Genomic DNA, 24,748 nt, shown 5'->3' on the forward strand with positions numbered 1-24,748 from the left:
CATTCAACATCGAACATATGGCATTGTGGTTCTGAGAAAAATATATCTCTGATTAAGATTTCTATCACTAAATTTATATTTACGAAGCACTTCACAAAATTCCCTTCTATTCTTTATTGCTTACCGCTTTCTATTAAAGAATGTTACTTACACACACACACACACACACACACACACACACAAATCTACTAGATTAAGGCAGCAATCACAAAAACTCAGTAGAAAAGTAGCTTAATTAAAATTATACAATTTTGACCATAAGCAATTTTTAGTTAATTTTTAGTCATTACAGAAATCCTAACATGTAGGGCTTAGTTTGTGAGAGTACATGCTAATATTGTCTAATATTTCTTTATCTACAGTAAATATGAAACATAATGCCACCACAGTTGGTATAAGAAATTCACATACCAATGTGAACAGAAACGGGAAAGGGAAAGAGCTTAAAAACAAGACCAAGTCAAAAGCTTCCATGTTTAATGTTATCCTCTTGCTCTATAAGTAAAGCAAATTCCTTTAGGCCAGGGTCTGAGAGGGAGCTGTCTTGTCATCTGTTAGAGTAAAGTAAATATTCTATACACATTTGAAAATGGCCCTAAATAAATCTAAAATTAAAAGTTTTGAAAGAATAAAATAAAAAAGAATATCTGATAAGGGACTAATATCTAAAATATAAATATATAAAATATATTTAGATATCTAAAATATCTAAAATATAAAGAACTTACACAATTTAACACCAAAACAAGCAATCCAATTAAGAAGGGGGCAGAGGACCTGAATACACATTTTCCAAAGAAGATACATGGATGGCCAATAGACACAAGAAAAAATGCTCCACATCACTAATCATTAGGGAAATGCAAATCAAAATCACCATGAGCTATCACCTTATACCTGTCAGAATGTCTAGTATCAAAAAGACAAGAAATAACTGTTGGTAAGGATGTGGAGAAAAAAAAACAACCCATGAACAGCTGGTGGGAATGTAAATTAGTATAAACACTATGGTAAATAGTATGGAGTTTCTTCAAAAAATTAAAATAGAAATGCCACACAACCCAGTAATTCCACGACTGGGTATTTACCCCCTCAAAATGAAAAGACTAACTCAAGATGATATATATGCACACCTATGTTTATAGCAGCATTATTCACAATAGCCAAGTTATGGAAGCAACCAAAGAAAGTGTCCATCAATACATAAATGGATAAAGAAGATATGATATATACATACAATGGAATATTACTCAGCCATGAATAAGTGAAATGTTGCCATTTCTGAAAATATGGTTGGAATTAGAGGGTATTATTCTAAGTGAAATAAGCCAGACAAAGACAAATAACATATAATTTTGCTTTTATGTGGAATCCAAAAACCAACCAAAGAACAACCAAAGCAACAACAAATGCAGAAACAGAATCATAAATACAGACAACAAATTAGGTGACTTCCAGAGGGTAGGCAATTAAGGTAAAGGGAATTAAGAGGTACAGACTTAAAGTTATAAAAGAAGTAAATCACAGGAATGAAAAGTATAGTGTAGGAAATATAGTCCATAATATTACAATAGTGTTGTAAGGTGACAGATAGTAACTATACTTACTGTGGTGAGCAAGCATAATGTATAGAATTGCTGAATCACTATGTGGTAAACCTGAAATTAATATAACATTTATGTTAACTATACTTCAATTAAAAAAAATAAAAGAAATATCACCTTAAATTTATTAATTTAATGGATAATACAGTGTAAAATAAAACTATAAAAAAGAAGTGAGAATTGTTTTGATTTCTTCCTAAATAGCTTAAAAAAATTATTTATTTAAGTAATCTCTGCTGCACCCAATGTGAGGCTCAAACTCACAACCCCAAGATCAACAATCAAGAGCTGCATGCTCTTCCAAATGAGCCAGCAGGGTGCCCCCAAATAGTCAGCTTTTAATACATACTATGTAAGAAATATACATATACATTTTAACAGAATAAAAGTGCTGATACAGATTTTTATTTGTACATTTATATGTACATTGAATTTTCCATTAAGAATTATCTCTTACTTTTTGAATGAGAGATTTAAAATGAAATTAAAATTGCTTTTGTTTAGAAGTCTGCAGTGTAGATGCATCATTATTTCTGCTTATTTAAAAACAAAAATCAGAAAAAAGAATTTTATAAACCTCTGAACATTTATTACTTTGCATAGACTAAAGAAAATATGATTTTCAAATGCTCACAAGTGAATTTTAAGAGATATAAAAAACCTACTTAGGCGTATTGGATTCTCTCATGAACTATTGGTTGTAACATAATAAATACTTCAATAAAAATGACTTTAAGCACAAATCATGTATCATATATTACATGAAATAGAAAAGATGTCTCTCAAATGATTCATGTCTCTCAAATGACCCTAGAAACTCCAAAGAGAAGATTATATAATAACTAATATACAGTACTTAAAACAAAATGAATATACAAAATAGAGATATCAACTAAAAATTGTGTGCTGTTATTAAATTTAATTTCTTAATAAGCAACGAACTAAAACCTCTTAAGAACTGATGTACTACACAGTGGTATTGATGCTATATTAAAATGATTAGTAGAAAGCAGTCAAGAAGAGATTCAGAAACATAAGACACTTGTTTTATATTCATTATATTTGATTAGAAAAGAAATACACATTCATTTTTAAGACCAGTGTTTATTTTCTGTATGTACTGTTTGAATTTCACAAAAACATTTTCCAGCATAAACTCATTCATGTATTTTATTATACATTCTACAGCAAAGACTAAGAACCAGGCAAGAATGATTGTGGCAAACAGCCTAGATACAGAAAATAACATATATTTTTACACTACAACATTTGAAACTAATTTGGTATTTATCGAAGAAAGGATTTCTATTCAAGATTTTTTTCTATCACGGTATTAGCTTCCCAGGGCTGCTGTAACAAATTACCACACATTAGGTGGCTCTGAACAACAGAAACATATTGTCTCGTGGTTCTGGAGTCTGAAGGTCTGAAATAAAGGTGTCAGCAAAATTGTTGGCTCCCACTTCAGACTGAGGGAGAATCCCGTCCATGCTTCTCTTAGGTACTAATGGTTGCCAGCAATCCTTGGTGTCCTTTGGCTTGTAGATGTATCATTCTGATCTCTGCTTTTATCTTCATGTGACATTCTTCCCTCTCTGTCTTTCTTCTCTTCTTAGAAGGATACCATACACATTGGATTAAGGGCCTGCTCTGCTCCAGTATGACCTCAGCTTAAGTACTTACATCTGTAGTGACCACAGTGCCAAATAAGGTCATATTCTGATGTTCTGAGAAGGACATGAATTTTGGAGCGGAAACACTATTCAATCCAGTGCAGTTACTTTCCATTCAATGTTAAAGAAAAAATTCCCATACTATACAGGATCCAAAAATGATGAATAAGTGAATCATTGTTATATATGAGTGTGATCTCCTATTTTCCAATCAGATACTCATACAGGTATTCACCTTTTGGAATTTTCTCATTCACAAATATGACTTACATGCAAAACATTTTTTTTTCAGAAAAGATTAACTTGGGTGCATTCATTTCTTTCTAAATTGAGGACACTGCTCCCTAGAATATTTTCTAATTCTGCATAACTAGAAATTACTTTCACTGCAGAATTGCTCAGACTTGAATACAGCCTATACAGTAAAAGTTGTGGGGCACATGGGTGAGCTAATCAGTTAAGCATCCAACTCTTGATCTTGGCTCAGGTCATGATCTCACAGTTTGTGAGTTCAAGTCCTGCGTCGGGCTTTGTGCTGATGGCACAGAGCCTTCTTGGAAATCTGTCTTTCCTTCTCTCTGCTCCTATCCCACTGCTCTCTCTCTCTCTCTCAAAATAAATAAATAAAATTTAAAAAAATAAAGTAAAAGTGGCGCACAAGCTTGAGAACTAAAGTTAAATATCACAGAGGTAGATAAAGTAAATCTAAGGAGAATTAAAGTATTTAGTTCTTATCTTTTGCCCATAGTTATGTTAATATTTTATTCACTTGTACTCACCAATTCAGAATGTCATCATAGTGGAGAGAATGAATTTTCCCTGTATTTGAATAGTTTACTAAGCATATTAGTAGTATAAATATGATATCAGGAACTACTTAAGAAAGCAATCATTTATATACACCTTTATTCAACATGCCAATGTACCCTTTGACTATATCTCTCATTCATCCTTCAAGTCATAATTCAAGCATCACGTTGTCAGGCCTGGTTTCCTTCAGTAAATGAAATCCCTACTAGATGTTCGTATCCCTGTATTGCTTCTTTGTAGCTTTTACCACTGTGTTAATTTTACATTGACTTTTGTGATTATTTAACTACCATCACTCTTCTCCACTAGACTCTAAACTCTACAGGCCAGATACTGTGACATACTTTACTCACCTTTATTTCTCTGCCTAGTTCAATGCTTGCTGAATAATTAAAAAAAAAAAAAATAGAAATGTTTATTTATATATAAAAAGTTTATACGTGAATTATGAATCAATGTCATTAAGAATCCTCTACCAAGTGAACGTCTCCTGAAAAAACATTTTACTATTACAGTACTGTTGGGTAAATAAAAACATTAAAGGGCACATTCATTTTAAACTTTTTTTTTTTTTTTTAAATGTCTATTCATTCTTGAGAGAGAGGGACAGAGTGTGAGAGGGGGAAGGGCAGAGAAAGAGGGAGACACAGAATCCGAAGCAGGCTCCAGGCTCCGAGCCGTCAGCATAGAGCCCGCTTCCAGGCTCGAAATCACAAAACGTGAGATCATGACCTGAGCTGAAGTCAGACACTTAACCAAATGAGCCACCCAGCCAAAGGGCACATTCGTTTTAATATCTTTAATATGCCCTATATTTTATTGCAATAGACTTGGTTGAATTATTTTGAATAGCTCAATTAAAAAATGCCAGATTCAAATGATGACAGATTTTATTATTTGTCAAAGACATTCTGGGATATTATTAAAATATAATTGACTTTAAATATTAGTTTTATGAAACATTCTCTATGAGGGCTATTGAACAATTTTGCATTTTTACTTTATAATATATAAAAATATAGTACATATCATATTGCAAAATTCCTTTAAAACAATGAACTCTGTAATTTCAAAAGTGACATTTCTCAGTATGATGCATTTTAAAAATAATACTTGAAAATTTAAAATTTACATAATACCTGTATTTAAGAAGACTATGGTACTTACTAATTAATTACTCCTAAATAGAAATGAAAATTTCTTTGATGATCTTTACTTACTTATTATTTATTACTTGACCCATAGAAAGTTTGTTGCAAATCTGAATATCTAAATTCAGAACTTAGAAAATACAGATACAATTATAATCTCTATCTTCCGACAGTTTGAGTGTTCATACTTAAATAAATACACATAGTATTCTTCTTTTTAAAAATTTTCCATGATTAGGGAAAGGACTACATTTCAAAAGTCAAATATAATGCTCAGATAGAGACATTTTTCCAGTTTTGGGATGCTGCTTCTCCTTGAGTTGAACCTTCTGTGTCATGCTAGTATTTCTGAGATTTTCTTTCTAAGACAAAAAATGGTAAATACCCTCAATTTCCACACATATATAGTACATGTTTCTCTATAGATCCCATACTTCCTTATATTAAGTTATTCAGGAATATCCAATAAAAGAAGAGAAACTCTGAGGGAAAACTTGAAGGACCACATGATGAAAACTTTCTTTATCATAATTTGATGGCTGCTCTAAGCTTGGCTGAGCGTGCTCTGGGGTTATCCTGTACATCCTGATCTTCTGGAGTAAGTACTTTCTTGTGTATCAATTCCCACATTAAAGGGGCTCTGCTTATAGAGTCTCCTTCCTTGTTTTCATAACTTGAACCTAATTGTGATGCTTGTATCACCTTCTGTCTGGCACTTAGGTTAAACCTTTCTGTCATGCTTATCCCAAGCAAGAATCGTTTGACAATGCGATCCTCTAGTGAATGGAAGGAGAGGGCAACAAGGCGACCACCAGGTCTCAGAAACTTCTGAGCTGTCTTCAATCCTATGTAAAGTTCATTGAGCTCATTATTTACAAATATTCGAAAAGCTTGGAAAGTCTTGGTAGCAATATGGGTAGATCGTTGTAGCAAGTCTTTTCGTGCAAAAATAGCAGATGGAGGAAATGCACCTATAAAAAAATTTAGTAAAAACAGGAAAAAAGGAGAGGAAAAATTAATATTTTCCACTCTAAGTCTACGTTGTATTGTGTGTGCATATATTTAAGGAACTAAGTTTCTTTAGAAAATTGTGGCATTTCAGCCATACTTTCCCATTTTATTTCCAACCATTCAACCAAGATTCAAACTATTGTGTCAGAAACAGGTTTCATAACTCATAAGAGTAACTGGTGTCAAACACGGAGCAGATAAAGAGGTAGCCAAATTTTTGAAAAAATAATGATTAAAAAAACTTCCCAACTTAGGTGAAAGACATTAACTCACTGATACAAGAAGTTCAGTGAACCCCAAATATAATGAACAAAAGAAAACTGCATCTAGGCACATCATAATCACACTATTACAAGCTAATCAGAAAAATCTTGAATACAACGAAGAAATACATTACATAAAGAAGAGCAAAGATATGATTAACAGTTATTTTCTCATTAGAACAATTGAAGCTATAAAGTACTAGAATAACATTCAAATTGTTAAGGAAAAATATCTGTCTTCCAAGAAGGCTATCTAAAACTATTCTTCAGAATTAAAGTTCAAAGACATTTTTAAATGAATAAAAAAATGAGAGGATCCACTGCTAATATGTCTGTATTCAAGAAATGCAAAAGGAAATACTTCCATGTTGAAGTAAAATGACACCAGATGATAATTTGCATATACAGAAAAAAAGAGATTATAGATACATCTTTATATATTAATTCTTCTCTTAATTTCTTTAAAATACAGGACGCTTTAAGTGAAATTACAACAATTTTTTACATTTATAAATATTTTAATATAGATAGATATGTCCTGTATATGATAGGCAATAGTGTGAAGGATTAGAGTGGGTAAATGGAACCATACGCTTGCAAGATTCATGTTTTGCTAGAAGTTAAAGTTGCATATTGTGGTCCCTAGAGCAATCGATAAAAATAATGCAAAGAAATAAAGCTAATAATCTAACAGAGAATAAAAATAATACAAAAAAATTATTGGTTAACACAAAAGACAGAAGAGAACAAGAAACAAAAATGAGGCAAAGAGAAGACAAATAGTAAAATGGCAGACAGTAAAACCAAATATATCAATAATTACATAAAGTATAAATGTACTCAACATCCCAATATAAATGCAGAGGTCATCAGATGGAAAAATAGTGAGACCTAACTACACTGTCTAGAGAAATGTACTCTAAATATAAAAACAAACAGAAGTAAAAGCAAGGAACAGGCTGTGGAAAGTTATGCCATGTACACAGAAGCATAAAGAAGAGAGGTCATTATATATTATTATATCATAATATATAATAATGATATTAATATTAGAAAAAACAAGTTTTTGAAAAAAGGGAGAATTCCTAGACCCAAAGAGGAACATTTCCTATTGACAAAAATGTCAATACAGCAGAAAGATACAACTATAAGTGCATATGCACCAAATAACATAGTTCTCAAAATTTCAATGAAAGAGAGTACCTGTACAAAAGAAGATGAACTTCAATTCTTACTACACACTATACACAAAAAGCAATACAAAATGGACCACAGACCTAAGAGTAAATACTAAACATAAAATATATATCTGACAAAACTCTCTTATCCAGAATATATAAGGAAATCTGACAACTTAATAAAAAGAAGCTAAACCACCTATTTGAAAAAAAAGGCAAAAATTTGGACAAACACTTCACAAAAAGAAACACAAAAAGTCAGTAAACATGTAAAGACATTCATCATTATTAGCCATAAAAATGCACATTAAAACCACAATGAAATACCAGCACACATCCACTAGATGCTACATCCTAGAAAGCAACAAACTATTGAAAATGACCCAAGAGGGGCGCCTGGGTGGCTCAGTCGGTTAAGCGGCCGACTTCAGCTCAGGTCATGATGTCGCGGTCCGTGAGTTTGAGCCCCGCGTCGGGCTCTGTGCTGACAGCTCAGAGCCTGGAGCCTTTTTCAGATTCTGTGTCTCCCTCTCTCTGATCCTCCCCCGTTCATGCTCTGTCTCTCTCTGTCTCAAAAATAAATAAATGTTAAAAAAAAAAAAAAAAAAATTAAAAAAAAAAAAAAAAGAAAATGACCCAAGAAAGAAATAGATAATTTGAACAGAACTATTACAAGTGAAAGGATTAAACCAGTAATCAAAAGCAACCCACAAAGAAATGTCCAAGCCCAGATGGCTTCACTGCTGAATTGTGCCAAATATTAAAAGAATTAATAACAATACTTCACAAATGCTTCAAAAAATTTTGAAGAAAAGAGAACACTTCTCAAATTACTTTATGAGGCCAGTATTACTATGAAACTAAAACCAAAGGCATCACAAGAAAATTACAGATCAATATCTCTTATGAATATAAACATTAAAATCCTCAACAAAATATTAGCAAAGCAGCATATTAAAAGAATTATATGCCATGACCAAGCTGCATGGTCATGACCAAGGATAGCTCAACACATGGAAATTGACCAATGTAATACATCGTATTTATGGAATGAAGGAAAAAAAAAACACATGATCATTTCAATGGATGCAGAAAAAAGCATTTGAAAAATTTCAACACTCTTCCATGATAAAAACACTCAAGAACTAGGAATAGAAGGAAAGTACCTCAACATAATGAAGCCCGTATATGAGAACCCAGACCTAACATTATACTTAATGGTGAAAGACTGAAAGTTTTTCTTCAACGATCATGAACCAGCAAGGATACCCATTTTTACCACTTCTATTCAACACAGTACTGGAAGTTCTAATCAAGGAATCAAACAAGAAAAAGAAATAAAAGGCATCCAGATTGGTAAGGAAGAAGTAAAATTATCTGTTTACAGAGGACAGGATCTTCTATGTAGAAAACAATAAAGATTACGCATATACACACCTTGTGAGAACAAATGGATTCAGCAAAGCAGCAGTATATAAAATTAACATGCACAAATCAGTTATGTTTCTACACTTAATAATAAACAATCCAAAATGAATTTTTTTCACTAGGGTTAGTTCATTATTTTTTTAAATATGAAATTTATTGTCAAATTGGTTTCCATACAACACCCAGTGCTCATCCCAAAAGGTGCCCTCCTCAATACCCATCACCCACCCTCCCCTTCCTCCCACCCCCCATCAACCCTCAGTTTGTTCTCAGTTTTTAAGAGTCTCTTATGTTTTGGCTCCCTCCCTCTCTAACTTTTTTTTTTTTTCCTTCCCCTCCCCCATGGTCTTCTGTTAAGTTTCTCAGGATCTACATAGGAGTGAAAACACATGGTATCTGTCTTTCTCTGTATGACTTATTTCACTTAGCATAACACTCTCCAGTTCCATCCACGTTGCTACAAACGGCCATATTTCATTCTTTCTCATTGCCATGTAGTATTCCATTGTGTATATAAACAGAATTTCTTTATCCATTCATCAGTTGATGGACATTTAGGCTCTTTCCATAATGTGGCTATTGTTGAAAGTGCTGCTATAAACATTGGGGTATAAGTGCCCCTATGCATAAGCACTCCTGTATCCCTTGGGTAAATTCTTAGCAGTGCTATTGCTGGGTCATAGGGTAGATCAAAAATTTGATTCCCAATAGCATCAAAAAGAATCAAACACTTAGGAATAAAGTTAAAAAAAGAAATGTAAAATTTATGCTATGAGAGCTACAAACAATATTTTAAAAATTTGTTTAAGATGGCAATACTCCTTCCTCCAAATTGGTTTAAGATTCAATGCAATCTCTATCAGATCCCAGCTGACTCTTTTATATAAACTGACAAGCTAATTCTAAAATTCACATGGAATTGTAAGAGACCCAGAACAGTCAAAGTGATCCAGGGGTGGGGTGGGGGGATGAAAAAAAAAAAAAAAAAAAAAAAAAGAGAATGAAGGAGGACTCACACTTAAGGATTTCAAAACTTTCTAAAAAGTAATGGTAACTAAGACAGTGTGGTACAACAGACAGAGAGATCAAAAGAATCTAATTGAAAATCCAGAAATAAACCCTTCTATCTATGAGCAACTGATTTTTGACAAGAGTGTCAAAGCCATTCAATAGGGAAAGAATGGTGTATTGAACAAACAGTGTTGGGACAACTGGGTAGTCATATACTAAAAACTGGAGTTGGACCCTTAAGTTATATAGAAAAATTAACTCCAAATGGATCAAAGACATCAATGTAAGAGCAAAAATTAGAAAACTCTTAGAAGAAAAACACAGGGATAAATATTAATGACATTGAATTTAGCAAATAATTCTTAGATAGGACACCCAAATCACAAAAAAAAAAAAAAAAAAAAGAAAATTGTACTTCATCAAAATTAAAAATTTTGTTCTTTAGGGGCATGTGGGTGGCTCAGTTGGTTAAGCAACTGACTCTGGATTTCGGTTCAGGTTATGATCTTTTGTGTCATGACTTTGAGCCACAGGTCAGGCTCTGCACTGACAGTGTGGAGCCTGCTTGGGATTCTCTCTCACTTTCTCTTTGCCCCTCTCCTGCTCGCCGTCTCTCTCACTCAAAATAAATAAATAAGCTTAAAAAAAATTGTTCTTGAAAGGACACAATCAAGAAAATGAAAAGACAACCAAAAGAATGGGGAAAAAACTGCGTATCATATAACTGACTAGAGATTTGTATCTAGGGTATGTAAAAGAAGAAAATTACAAAGTGATGCATGTATGTATGATAGTATTTACATTTTAAAATATGCACATCAAAAGAGACAAGCCCCATCTAGTTTTCAAGAATAGGGTTAAATAAAAAGTGTTGATTTAATAAATCAATGAATATAATTTTATTTAGACCTACTCCATTGGCATACAAATTATATTAAAGTATAATGTTCAATGCATTTATACAGAAATTTTCTATTTAAATTTTTGTTTAATCGTGTCTTAAAATTTTTGTTCCTAAAGAGTATTATCCCAGAGAGATGTAATCCTTCCAGTCCAGATTTTCTATGGATGAAGATCTGAGAGTGTGGCTACAATCCTGGCACTTGAGTTTCCTTGGCATGCTTCTTACAGCAAAGTAAATTATACAAGGCTGGTACCTTGGTACACATTTTAGTAACCTGCAGGTCCAGAAGTACATTAAGACACACCTGATTAAGCTTCTTGGGGAACTGGATCAGCGAATGAAAGAAATAGTATCTTACTTGTACCAGGGAGCTGAGAACCTGGCTGTCAACAGTTAACCAAATCAGTGTTATGGATTCACTCTTTCCTCTACCAAAACTACTCTGATGAAAGGCTCTTAGAAGATGTTAGATGTTAGGAAATTTATCTTCTAACAACAGGTCTCTCAGAAGCAAACTATCAAAGACAAAGCTGAAGAGGGAGATCACCTCTTTTCTATTTGCTATTCAATCTCCCTGCTTTCCACAGAATGAGTTTTGGTCACTGGGAAATGTATTTTAAAACATTTGAATATCTGAACAAATACGCAACTCTTCATATTTTAGAGCATGAATTTAGAGGATGCTTCAGGAAGGGTGTATTCCTAAAGACTTGCATGATTCAAACCTTGCATAGTTCAACACTAATTTTCTCAAAGAAGAAATGTAATATAGAATACATTTTAATTTACATGTATTTTGATGTAAAATAGGAGGTTAACATCCATGGAGCACACGAAGCAACAAATAACGTAGCATTTAAAAAAATGTTTTTTCTTAACATTATCTCTAGTATTTTGTAGAAATAAAAGGATGGCTCAAAAGGTTAATTCCCTAGCTTTCCTGGTTCTTATCACATTTCAAGGATATATATTCGAGGATGTTGTTCTAACAGCACTGAATTAGTCAGACCTGGCTATATGTTAACTAATTTGATGAAATAACACAATGGCAGAGAGCTTAAAAATATTTGCTTGATATTGTCAATGAATGTATTTTTAAAAACTAATGAAAATAGAAAATGCTAAAATCATAACTCAAATCACCATGCAAATTCTAATATAAACAACAGCATTGGTTGACATAAAGTATGGTAGGCATTTCCATTTACCAGCTAAATGGTACCTTCCCATGGCTGAATTATCATTATAATTCATTCAGCCAGCTAGCTGTGAAATTATGAGATCCCCAATTATTTTAAATGAAGGGATCTGTTTTTATTTCAAAGTATTTCACATAACGTGAGAATTTATTCATATTTTATATTATACAACCTCATGTTTATATAATTAATACTTACATTAAACATATGCATACTGCATACGAATCTGCAGCTGAAAAATTAACACCACTGTGATCAGACAAGTTTTCTTTATAGGGTCTAATTAGGCCTTGCCAATGTCATATAATAGAGAGAGAAAATAAGAGCTTTCATTTTATTTAGGAATGGTCTTAAAGATAATAGGAGAACTCCAATCCATGAAAAGCTTTTCTTCCAGGGCTTTCTTATTTTGCTTAGAAAATCCTAAACTAGACTCTGTGAAATGAGTTTCCTGGACAGGATTTCCAGGTGTGGTCCGGTGACCTCCTCAAGCCCCATCTTTACGGGAAGATAAAGAACTGCAATGGGCAAACGATGTGTTCCGTGGAGTTTTCTGGTGCTGCTCTGGGGATCAGAAGTACATATGCTGCCTTATTTTAGAGAAGTTCAATTTCTAGGACTACCCTTCCTTTATAAACTGGCACTTCTGTGTCTGTAATTTATAGGAAGAAAGGCTGACGATGCAGATTGTATAAAATGAAATTAAAAAGAAAAAAACAGAATTTAAACAGCCAGTAATGGAAATTAAAATAGTAAAAACAAAACATCAACTGGCAATGGTACACATAGACAAGAAGAAAAGACAATCCTACTATCAAGGATTAAGCAAAGATTTTTGGTCTGAATTAGCAAGTTTAAAGACAATCAGTAAATGTCCTGTGCCTGTAAGGTACCAAAAATGGACTTGCTTGTGAAAGTCACTGGCCAGAGAGCAGGGGCCAGAGTTCTCCTAGGTAAGCAGAGACTATGTGGGAACATCTGCTGGACTCTAAATTAGGTCAGAGAAAGAAAAATATTAAAATGAGACCTGGTTCTTGCCCCTGAGGAACTCACTGTTTTGCAAGACGTCTTCCTTCTCCCACCTCCTTCTCATCGCTCATATTCTATTATCAGAAATAGAAACAGGTCTCTGATCTTCCCTCTATCCTGAGCTTAGTCACAGATCTTAGATGGCTAATTCATTTGATTAAGGGATACAGTAGGTAAGACAGAAAATATTGACTCAATCACAAATTTGGTCCTTTGATTTGGTGCTTAGAGAAAATCTCTTTTGTGTTTTCTAGTCCTTCAATGGACTTAGTTAACACCAGGCCAATGTGAATGAGTTCTAAGTGGGCAGAGGTGTGCTTACTCCTAGTGGAGCACTTGTCACACTCTACTCTGATTACTAGGTTACTTGTGTCTCAGTACCTTGACGCTGAATAGGAGCTATTTCATGTTCATTCTTCATATTCCTCATACTTAACAGAGAAGCTTGTGATTCTTAACCTTGACTGTACATCAATCACCTGTGGAGCCTTTGAAAAAAAAAGATGCCTGGCCCCAGTCCAGACCTATGGAATCAGTTTCAGGGGTTTATTACATGGGAATCACTACTTTTAAAAAGCTTCACAGAGGATTTTGATTGCAGAACTACTATAGTAAACACTCAGTAAATGTTTATTGAAAAGATAATAAATAGATAATGAATGGAAAAAATAAATGGATAAGTGAAGAGTATAATATTCAATCATATAAATGAACGACTAAATGAAGGGCATATTTTTAGTCACACAAAACATTATGAACTGAATTTTCAAATAATGTTGTGAAATGCCCTACTTTTTGGCCAAATGTGAATATGGGTAACAAATTATGATTTTAATGGGACAACAGAACTCTCAAATTTGCTAGTTATTTCATTATCTCAATATAATTATTCCTATGTATTTAATGATATTTTATAATGGCTGGGAATGAATGTCTTTAATGAATCAATTATTTGCACATGCAACAGAGCACCTGCAAATAATTTTAACCTCAGGAAATGCAAACTTGCAAGCCTTTATTAACTGAAAGTAACCAATGAGCAAGGTGAACGTTTTTGCATATTTCTTCTACAGAATAAAATAAGACATGAGAATGATCTTCAATGATATCAACCCAAAATTTTTTCCACAAAGATTAGTGCACAATACTGTTGATATTTTTTGTAAGCTTTTATTTCACTTAACACCTATGAAATCCTTAACCATGAGTTTTCTCAATTCTTCAAAATAGCAGAACTGCTTTCCTCCGAATACGTTTTTTTTTCATGTTTTGAGGTTTTTTATATCCTTCTAATACTTTATGATTGCAAAATTATGCTAGTAAATCTGACTACAAAAGGGAATTAAAGGTTAACATACATTTAACAGCAAGATGTTTTCGAGTTAAGTACACTTTTAACAATGTATAGTTAAAAGTAAATGTACATTAAATCCACTATGCGGTAACAAGTTGTAATTTCAATTCAATTTTACATTATTTGATACTTACCTCTCACACAGTAATTTGGGAAAATTTCTGACATACGAGATTGACCCTAGCTGTTCAAGAAAACTGTTGAGTTCTGCCTCATTAAAGGTACTCGCTTCTCACATTCCAAATCAAGTTTGTTGTTGCAAGATTTTTAAAGTTCCTGACAGTCTCATATGGTTACTCTTCCCTTTCTCTCATATCAGCAATTTTTGACAGCTCTATATCCGAATTGTATCCAGAACCCCACCATTTCTCACCAGTTCCACTATCACACTAGTCCAAGCCATCATCATCTTTTCCACACAGCCACCAGGTCAATCCCTTTTTTTCTTTTTTTGGGGGAGAGAGAGAGAGAGAGAGAGAGAGAGAGAGAGAGAGAGAGAGAGAAGGGAGGGAGGGAGGGAGGGAGGGAAGGAGGGAGGGAGGGAGGGAAAGAGAGAAGGAAGGTACGCAGTGAGGGAGAGGGGCAGAGGAAGAGAATCTTAAGCAGGCTCCATGCTCAGCATGGAGCTCAGCTCACACAACCCTGGGATCATGACCTGAGCTGAAAGCAAGAGTCCTACCCTCAACCAACCAAGTCACCCAGGCACCTCAGACCACTTCTTTTCATATAAAAATTAGATCATGTGATTATACTATTCAACACCTTTAGTGTCTTTCTATCACATGATTATAAACTGAAGGGTCGCCTGGCTGGCTCAGTCAGTTAAGCAGCGGACTCCTGATTTTGGCTCAGGTCATGATCTCAGAGTCTTGAGATCCAGCCCTGTGTCAAGCTCTGTGCTGAGCGTGGAACTTGCTTAAGATTCTCTCTCTCTTTCTCACTTTCTCTTCCCCTATCCCTTGATTGTGCTCTCTCTTTCTCTCTGTTCCCCTCTCCCCTGTTCGTGCTCTCTTAAAAAAGAAAAGATTTTAAAAAAGAAAGAAAAACTGAAGTTCTTACCTTGGTCAAGTGTCTCTGTGCCATATGCAACTACTGCTACCTACCACTCCCATTTCTTTGACCTCACCTTCCTAACCTTGAGCTCTGTACTCTTAACTGAACCATGGCATTTTCCTTCCTGGGACCTTTGACTTCCCTCACATACCTGGATGGCTTATTCCCTACTTCATTCAGGTCTATTCTTAAGTATCTCAGAATTAGATAGCCTTTGACCACAGTTATGAAAAGTAGTATCCTGTCACTAAAGTCCCTTACATTGTTTAATTTTTTTCCTAATATCTTATCAGGAACAAATATTCATTTGTTTACCACCTGTCTTCCTCCGCTAGATTATGTACTCAGTGAAAACAGAGAACTGTTTGTTCACTGCCATAAATCCTTTGCACCAAGAAGAGTTGGTGGATTTAACGAATGATTTCATTTGTACTTTAAATTTATAAACATAATTATTATTTAAAAAACAAACAAAAACATATCATTAGTTGTACATGAAGTAAAACATTAATGTCATTACTCCTTAAATCCCACCCCAAGAAGCAACTGAGAGGTATACTTTATAATTTTTTTCCTGATACACACATATGACATTGTATATGTAAATGTATCTATGCATATAAATATATTTGTAAGAAGGAAATGCACAATAATCTGCAACTTGCTTTGTTTACTTATCATACTTTAAAAAATAATTTCAGTTGTAGAGATGAATGTAATTCATTTTGCTTGTTCATATAACAAATGGGTGTAGTGTGCACCACAGTACCAGAATACCATGGTAATTAAGACAGAGGCAGTCTCTACTCTGGTGGCACTCAAGCTGCCATCACAGCAGTAACATTTAGGATTGTCTCTATTTTTGCTATCACAAAAATATTGCAGTAAACATGTGAAATGCACATTTTAAATTTCTGCATGGTAGAAAACTCCACAAAGTAAAAAGACAGCCACACTGTGGGAAAAAAAAAAAAAAATGTGTAACTATTTGAACCTATGATAGTCATCTATAGGATTAGAGTTTTTAGGTCAAAGGCTATTTACGTCCATTTAAACTTGAATCAATGCTTCTAAATTCACTCTCAATAGATTGTACCAATTTATTTCCATCAATAGCACATGAGTCCATCCCCCCATATCTCCACTAGTACTAAAACTAGCTATCTTTTAAACTGTAACTAGTCTACTATACTGAGCAAATGATAGTTTATAGTTGTTTTAATTTACATTTCTTTGGCAATTAGAATTGGGCATCCTACCAAATCTAATGGCCATTTGATTTCAGCTATGAATTTACTGAGCAAACCCTTTGTCCATGTTCTTATTCTGAGGTTGCTTTTTTTTCTTTATTGATTTAAGAGAGCTGTTTATAAAATAAGGATATTAAACTGTTTGTCTTATATATAGTTGCAGATATGTTTCCTGGATTGTGACTATCTTTTTACTTTGTGGAGTTTTTCTGCCATACAGCCATTAAAACAGTATATAGACTTTTTTTTCATATTTTTTTAGATTTTATCAAGTTTAAAAAGGTTTTCCCCATATCAACATTATGTAGTTACAATCAACTGTATGTTCTCTGGTATATTTCTAGTTTTATTTCCTATATTTAAATATTTAATCCACAGAAGATTTAATTTTAGTATGGTATGAGGCAGGGATCTAACTTCATTTTTTGAAAATTACATAGCCAATTATCCCATTACATGGTACATTAATTCCCTACTCATTTGAAGTACCACTTTGATCATATACTACATTAAAAAATTTTAATGTTTATTCATTTTTTGAGACACAGAGAAATAGAGCATAAGCAGGGGAGGGGCACAGAGAGAGGGAGACACAGAATCTGAAGTAGGCTCCAGGCTCTGAGCTGTCAGCACACAGCCTGACACAGGGCTCAAACCCACAAACCGTGAGACCATGACCTGAGCCGAAGTCCAATGCTTAACTGACTGAGCCACCCAGGAGCCCCTAAAAATAATTTTTTGTTTGACCTTAACTATTTAATAACTAATACTAAAATTGTAAGAGCCCTAACTGACTAACCTAAACCTTCCTGGTTGCATTATATTCACCTGGCCAGATTATTTTCCATAATTAAACTTCTATATTTCTCTTGTCATCCAAGTACACAAATTGTATTCTGGTATTTTGAGCACACAATTTTATTTATTTATTTATTTATTTATTTATTTATTTATTTGGTCTCTACTCTTGTCTTATTCCTTTGCTCTAGTTTTCATGATGCACCTTTCTGTACAGGGTATCTTCTTTCTTAAGCATAGTTCCACAAGGATGAAATATATTTGTGTATCATTTTAAATCATACCCATTGTTTTCACCGATCCAAACCCTGATTTATTTAGTCCATTTATTAGTTGAATGATATCTGACATTAACTGAAATTGTTTCAATTAAAACTGGCATCAGCAATATTTGGTAAAATGCAGTAATGATGGGGTTAAGTGTCTGACTTCAGTTCAGGTCATGATCTCTTGGTTCCTGAGTTGGAGCCCCGCGCATAGGGCTCTGTGCTGACAGCTCAGAGCCTGCAGCCTACCTTGGATTCTGTGTGTCTCTCTCTCTGTTCCTCCCCCTCTCGCACTGTCTCTCTGTCTCTCAAAAATAAATATAGATGAAAAAAAAATTTTTTTTAATGCAGTAATGACAACCCGAATAACACATCATTCATTCACTTAGTATTTATTATGCACAGTGTACAAAACACTGGGGATTAAAATGTTTATGAGGACATCTTATTTAGTCCTTGCCCTCAAGAAATTTAAACCCAAGAATGGTATGTAAATATTGTGTAGAGGGCTATAAAGGATTGTACACAGTATGAAGGGAACAAAACAGGGGAAAAAAAAAGGAATTTTGATCCCCTGGAAAGACAGCATTTTCCAATCTACTGTTCTGGAGACAGTGACCTTGTGAACTACATAGCACTTTCAACCCCTATCCAAATACCAATGTGTCTGTTGTCAAGTGAGTCTGAGAAATGCAGCATGCTATACTCCTCTTTTGGAGAGCCACAATGCCCATTAGCATGGTAAAGCTCTGCAGATAATTGTTTAACTTTGTTTACCTCGTATTTCCAAACTTCCTGAAACAAAAACTTCAATTTTATAACCATCCATTCCATAGAATTTGTTTTCTGGGTAGGAAAATACTTAGAAGTATGCTTGGTGTTAATCACTCCACACATGTTTTTTCATTAAGATTTTTTTTAAATGCTTATTTTTGAGAGACAGAGGGAGAATGGGGGTGGGGCAGAGAGAGAGGGAGACACAGAATCCAAAGCAGGCTCCAGGCTCTGAGCTGTCAGCACAGAGCCCTATGTGGGGTCTGAACCCATGAACTGTGAGATCATGACCTGAGGTGAAGTCGGATGCTTAACCAACTGAGCAACCCAGGTGCCCCTAGTTTTTTTTTTTTTTTTAAGTTTATTTATTTACTATTTGAGAGGGACAGAGACAGTGCCAGTGGGGGAGGGGCAGAGAGAGAGGGAGAGAGAGAGAGAGAATCCCAAGCAGGCTCCATGCTGCCAGTGCAGGGACTGGCTTGGGACTCAAACTCACGAACCCATGAGATCATTACCTGAGCCAAAGTTAAGAGTTGGACACTGAGCCACCCAGGCACCCTCTCACATATCTTAATTATGTCATTAAATCCCTATAATAATTCTGAGGGAAAAGCAGATATTCGTATTTGCATTTAAAGGTGAAAAACTGAGGGTTAAAGGCCTCTTCCCAAGTTCGCAGAGCTCAAATGGAAATCTGGGTCTTTTTAACATGAAGCCTATCCCTACACCTGTTCTTCCTATGAGACCGAATGAAGTCGACTCCTCCCAAAGAGAGGCCTAACATTTCTGACTAGTCCATCTGATAAACACACTCTGGGAAGGCCAGTTTTGTTTCGTTAAAAAAAAAAAAAAAACAAAAACATTTCATTATATAGGTTTGTTATGTTAATTTTTCAGTTTCTTGTGGATGTTCTTGAGTTTTCTTGTCTTTACGTGTGCTCAAAACAAGGCAACAATTTTAAGATGGTACATTCACCAAACCACCTCATCTCCTTTTTCCTGATTAGAATTTAAGGAAGTTAAGATGAAATCACATGGCTTAGAGTGATTTGCAGAAGCTCTGATTCCATGTCTAGTGTTTTATTTCGGGGAGAAAATGAGTGTGGAATCTTTAAGCCTGAATAGCCTTTTACTGAGAGATGTTGTAATGGAACCCAAATCACTTTGCATCAGGTTGCAAGAGTTTGGCTTTCTCTACACTTTTCCCTTGGGGAGATGTGCATTGTTAGGCCTCAAGACGGCACATCTGGTGAAGGCAGCGAGTGCCCTGGTCTCTTACCCTGGGAACGGTAATGAATACCTTTGGCTTTTGTCCTTTTCGTTCTATTGAAAATAACATATTGTTAGCTCAGGTTATTAGACTGTACATTTGCCTCTCTTCTTCATCAGCTTTCTTGATAGTGGGTTTAAAAAAGAAACTGCTGTCATTATCAAAAGACTTTTGGGCAGGTACTGATTACATGTTTTTGATTAAGAATCTAGACTCACCAATGCAGTACACACTGGGGCCTTTCCTGACTCACTTGCTAGGAAAGGAGCCCTTTATAGTTGTTTTTATGCTCCAAAAATTAGTGCTTAATATTCTCTTGCTAAGCAAAATGAGGGGACAAGCTTGTGTAAAATTAGAAATAAAGGGTTCTGGTGGCTAAAGTCTTGGGAAATTAAACCCAGCTCTAAAACTTTTTCTTTAAAGCTTCTTGAGAAATATTGAAAGAGAAGAATGAAAGATTTTTTATACATTTTATATTATGCATTTCTTGTAAATACAGTTTCAGCAATGACAGGGCAGTGATCTTTGCTCTTGTTCTGTCTAGAATGCCCTTCTCCCTCTTCTTACAGTTTATGTCTACTCATCCCTAATGCTCACTAAGGTGGCATCTTCTCCAGGAAGCTTTTGCAATAACCTTTTTATACATATTTCAACAAACTATTGCCATTCTACATTATTGGTCTATTAACATCTACTAGCCTGTAAAAGGTCCAAAGATCTTGTACTATCTTCATTTATATCCTCAGTCCCAGGTCTCAGTCCCAGGGCTAAGGCCTGGTGCACAGTAAGTGGTAAAGGGATAAAATCCACTAAATAAGAGACACTCCTCCAGTCCCAAAGATCAAGATGCACCATAAATGGTATTCTAAATGTGGACATTCCTGAAAGCGCTGGAATCTCTGTAAGATTTTGTGTGTATGTACAGTTTTATGTGGAGATAATCCAGGGTTTCTACTGAATTCTCAAATGCATCAGGGACCCCAAAGTAGGTAAATTCCTGGTAAAAAGAGTTGGCTGCGTTGTCAGCTTACAATTTACCACCTTTAGTGACACCACCAAAAAAGCCTTTGCCTTCATGTAGTTTGGTTTTGCATTTTTAACTCCAGGAGTACCACCACTTAGCATCATCAGAGGCACGGATTGAGAACCCCCTTCATGCATGACAGCAGAAGCTGGAAACTGCATCAGTGAATACTCAGTTTTCTGCTGACTAACAAGGGATTTCATATTAAAAGTAAGAGAAAACCTTGCTTAGTAACAGTCTGCACTACATATAATAATAGAACACAATTTGTATGGGGAAGCTGTAAGATAGATTTCATTCATAAAAAACACCATGCTTCTGGCTAGATAAATGACTTGAAGTCCCAGAGAGAAATTATCATTTTTAGTTCTGGGATACCCTTATGCTACTTACACTTTTTAAAATTTAATACATTCACATGTTCAAATGTATTGAGATTTTTAAGCTTGTGAATGAAATTAGCAACGTGCTGTGGCTGTCAACGTGATGCATTGCAATTCCCCCTGAGTGGTAGGGTTTAAAAATTAATTCAGCTCTTGCACCTGTTTGCCGGCATTCGTCTGTTGAATTTCCATCACATTTAATAAGTCTCTGTGACGCAACTCGTGTCCTTTTGCCTGGACTCCTATAATACAGTGTTAAATTCTCACCCATTTGAAATTCAAGTAATATTACAAATTTCAAACTGTTAATTAAAATCTGTGAACTTGAATGGTTCTGGATAAAATTGGCTTTACTCAGTGAGGTTCTTTTTAAACTTCTTCATCGTCTCATCTAATCCCCAACTCCTACAGGTTAAGTCTGATGACAACATGATCTCACTACGGGTGGTTGAGGCTTACAAATCCTCATACAATAGGGAAAAAAAATCAAGTTATAGGCTTGAGCAAAAAAGATAAAGAGGAACATTACCTGCTGAGCTGAAATAAAAAACATGGCTTAGAATTAAAGAAAAGGACTGATATTTTTCATATATAATTTTTAAATAAAACATATAACACTATATAATATTATACTATACTATAATATAGTATAGTACTATACTTCTATAGTATCTAAGTCTTAAAATGTTGAGGGTAGATGGCATATCTCAAAGTGAATCATGACTCCTTTTACTTATTTAGGTGGTCAATATTAAATTTAATTATTGAATCTTTAAGAAGGAATTGAGGCCTATTTGCCAAATACTGTAAACACAAAACAGAAGAAGGTTCTAGCATATTTAAGACCCATAATAAGATACTTTATTTGAACCATTACTTTATTTGAACAGGGCAGTGCAGTACTGCCCTCTGAGTTGGGACATTTGCACTTCCCAGCACTGGGAGATAGTAACAAGAAAAGGTATGTAACTATGCTTTTTTGTGAGATGAGCAAATACCCAGACCTGATCCTTGGGATCCAAGGTAAGTTGCCTGCCCTCCTGTAGCATACTTAACCTGCAGTGGAACACTGATCAGCTGTTTACAATGATCTTTAAAAAATGTTTATCACTTCCACTGAAGCATAAGCTTGCAGAAGGCAGGGACTGCGTGTTACTCTCAGAAAGTAGGGAGTTTGCATTATCATAATTTTTCTCATAACACGCTTGTTGAAAGACTAACAGACTATCTGATTGAATTGAAGAATAGATGATTAATATCTCCAAGGGCCAATAGCATATGGATTTTAATTAAATCACAGGTTATAAGTAACTTTTTTCTACCACATCTAAATTCACTACTGAACTGCATTCTTCCATCTTTTATTTTTCCGCCTGTTCTATTCTACTACCTTGGTCTAGGAGCAGTGCTTTGAATAATGTCCAGTAAAGTCTTTTGGTTTTGGATGTGTATCCATTTTGAAAAATAATGTTTCGAAGGCAAAAGTCATATATGTCATTAACCTCATTAGGGAATTTAGACTAGAAAGAAAGTACACCTCTCCTCTCCAAAAATCTCTTAAATATGCACAAAAAACTATTACGGTTTTTAATAATAACCCTCACTAAGATGTATGCCAAATATTTAATAATAAGGATGTGATTAAATAAATTCTAATATTTCTTACTGATACACAGTATAGTGGCATCAAAGGTAGCATGATAAGATACCAAGTGAATAAATTTCAAAATTATATAAATTCAATCATTTCAACTAAATGATGTGAGAATAAATAAAGGTAAAGAGATAAAGAAAATATGTAAAATTATAATCATGTTATGGTGGTAGAGTGGTGTTACAAGCTTCTAAAAGTTTTCACTTGAATTCCTTAACAATGTTGTATATATGACCAACAAATGAAAATGCTTATATAATACAGAAAATCATGGATTTTACATATTTTTACATATATTTATAAAGTAGATTCTGTCAACAACTAGATAAGGTAAATTCTTTTTACTGACTAGCTTTATCAAGTGGCTATCATATGTCTACCATTAGGGTAGGTAGTTTTACATTCTAATTTCTAATCATCATGGCCATCTTATAAGTTAGGAACTATTATCCCCATTTTAGACAGGATTAGAGTGGTTATATAACTTGTCTAAGTTCACACAGCTAGTAAACAGCAGGGCTGAAATCTGAATCCTGGTTTTTGTATAATTCCAAAGTTAATTTCTTTTTCAATTACTCAGTAACACAATAGAATGCAGTGACATAAACCCATAAATAATGCAAGGGTGATGAGACATTAAAAAAAGACTAATAAGGAAAAATGGGTAAGCAATATAGAAATACAGCATGTTGGCTTGATGATTTGAGTCTGTCATCAAAGTCCATTTCCATCTAAAGAGTACAGAGATAAATCAACAGCTTATAAATTCTACCTGTTAGATTACCTTTCTCAGCTTCAACTTTTGAGACAAATATCTGAAGCACACAAGACTCTAAATTAAGGCCTTCTAGTAGATTTTACATAAATGTTAATATTTTTTGTTTGTTTTTTTTAAGGAAGGAAATGTAGTGCTTTCAACATGGTTGCAGTGTATGCTGTGTCTGAAACAGCTCATTGAATAATAATAATTAGGCAACAGAAATCTCCATTCAACAATAATTTATGTTACTATTAATAACAATCCACTTTCCCTTTTCAAAATCCATAGACCTTTTTGTGTGAGGTCTAACTTGTCACCTGGCTAATGAGATGCTGATGAATCTTGAATGAATTGGCAGCCAGCCCATCCTTAGAGTTCTTTAACGTGAGGAAGAAAAACTAGGTAGAAGGGTAAAGTGACAGCAGAGAATAATGTTTTCAACAAAAAAGGGGTGCTTTCCCCAGTCTTAGGCTTTTCGCACGCTGCTTCTCAAGGTTCAGGTTCCCAGTGCCTTGACTGCAACACTGCTGCATGCTGACATCTTAACCATTCCTTTAAAGAGTAAGACAGTTGTTGCTTGTATAGAAAGTCTTTCCTTTTCTGGTGAATTCGTTATAAAAAAATTTTTATAGTATTTGCTCTATTCACTCAAGTGCATTCGCTCATTCAATTATCCACTCACTCACTCATTCATTTTTTATGTGCCCATGCAACAAAAGTTGAAAAATAAATAGATTATCTACTAGAGGTGGATCTCTTTTGGGCATTTAAAATACATCGTTGGGGCACTTGGGTGGCTCAGTCCGTTGAGCGTCCGACTTCGGCTCAGGTCATGATCTCACAGTTTGTGGGTTCGAGCCCCACATCAGGCTCTATGCTGACCGCTTGCTCAGAGCCTGGA

At 34.5% G+C, this 24,748-nt stretch overlaps 1 protein-coding gene across 6 annotated transcripts in view; it reads right to left on the reverse strand.

Moving 5' to 3' along the window:
• Positions 1-24,748, reverse strand: part of METTL15 (methyltransferase 15, mitochondrial 12S rRNA N4-cytidine) — a 212,112-nt gene that overhangs the window by 17,003 nt on the left and 170,361 nt on the right. For 3 of the 6 annotated variants that reach the window (XM_081790293.1, XM_081790292.1, XM_060606254.3), the window contains exon 9: positions 1,686-6,209. The exons of 1 other annotated variant lie outside the window; for it this stretch is intronic. In XM_081790293.1, the coding sequence (XP_081646419.1) occupies positions 5,764-6,209 (446 nt within the window). In that variant the 3' untranslated portion in view covers positions 1,686-5,763. Of the gene's footprint in view, positions 1-1,122; positions 1,659-1,685; positions 6,210-24,748 lie in introns of those variants that run through there. 2 more of the 6 variants (XM_060606258.3, XM_060606257.3) reach the window with 2 other exon arrangements.

The sequence above is a fragment of the Panthera onca genome, chromosome D1 (genome assembly GCF_046562875.1).
Source record: "Panthera onca isolate mPanOnc1 chromosome D1, mPanOnc1 haplotype 2, whole genome shotgun sequence".
NCBI classification, from domain to species: Eukaryota; Metazoa; Chordata; class Mammalia; order Carnivora; family Felidae; genus Panthera; species Panthera onca.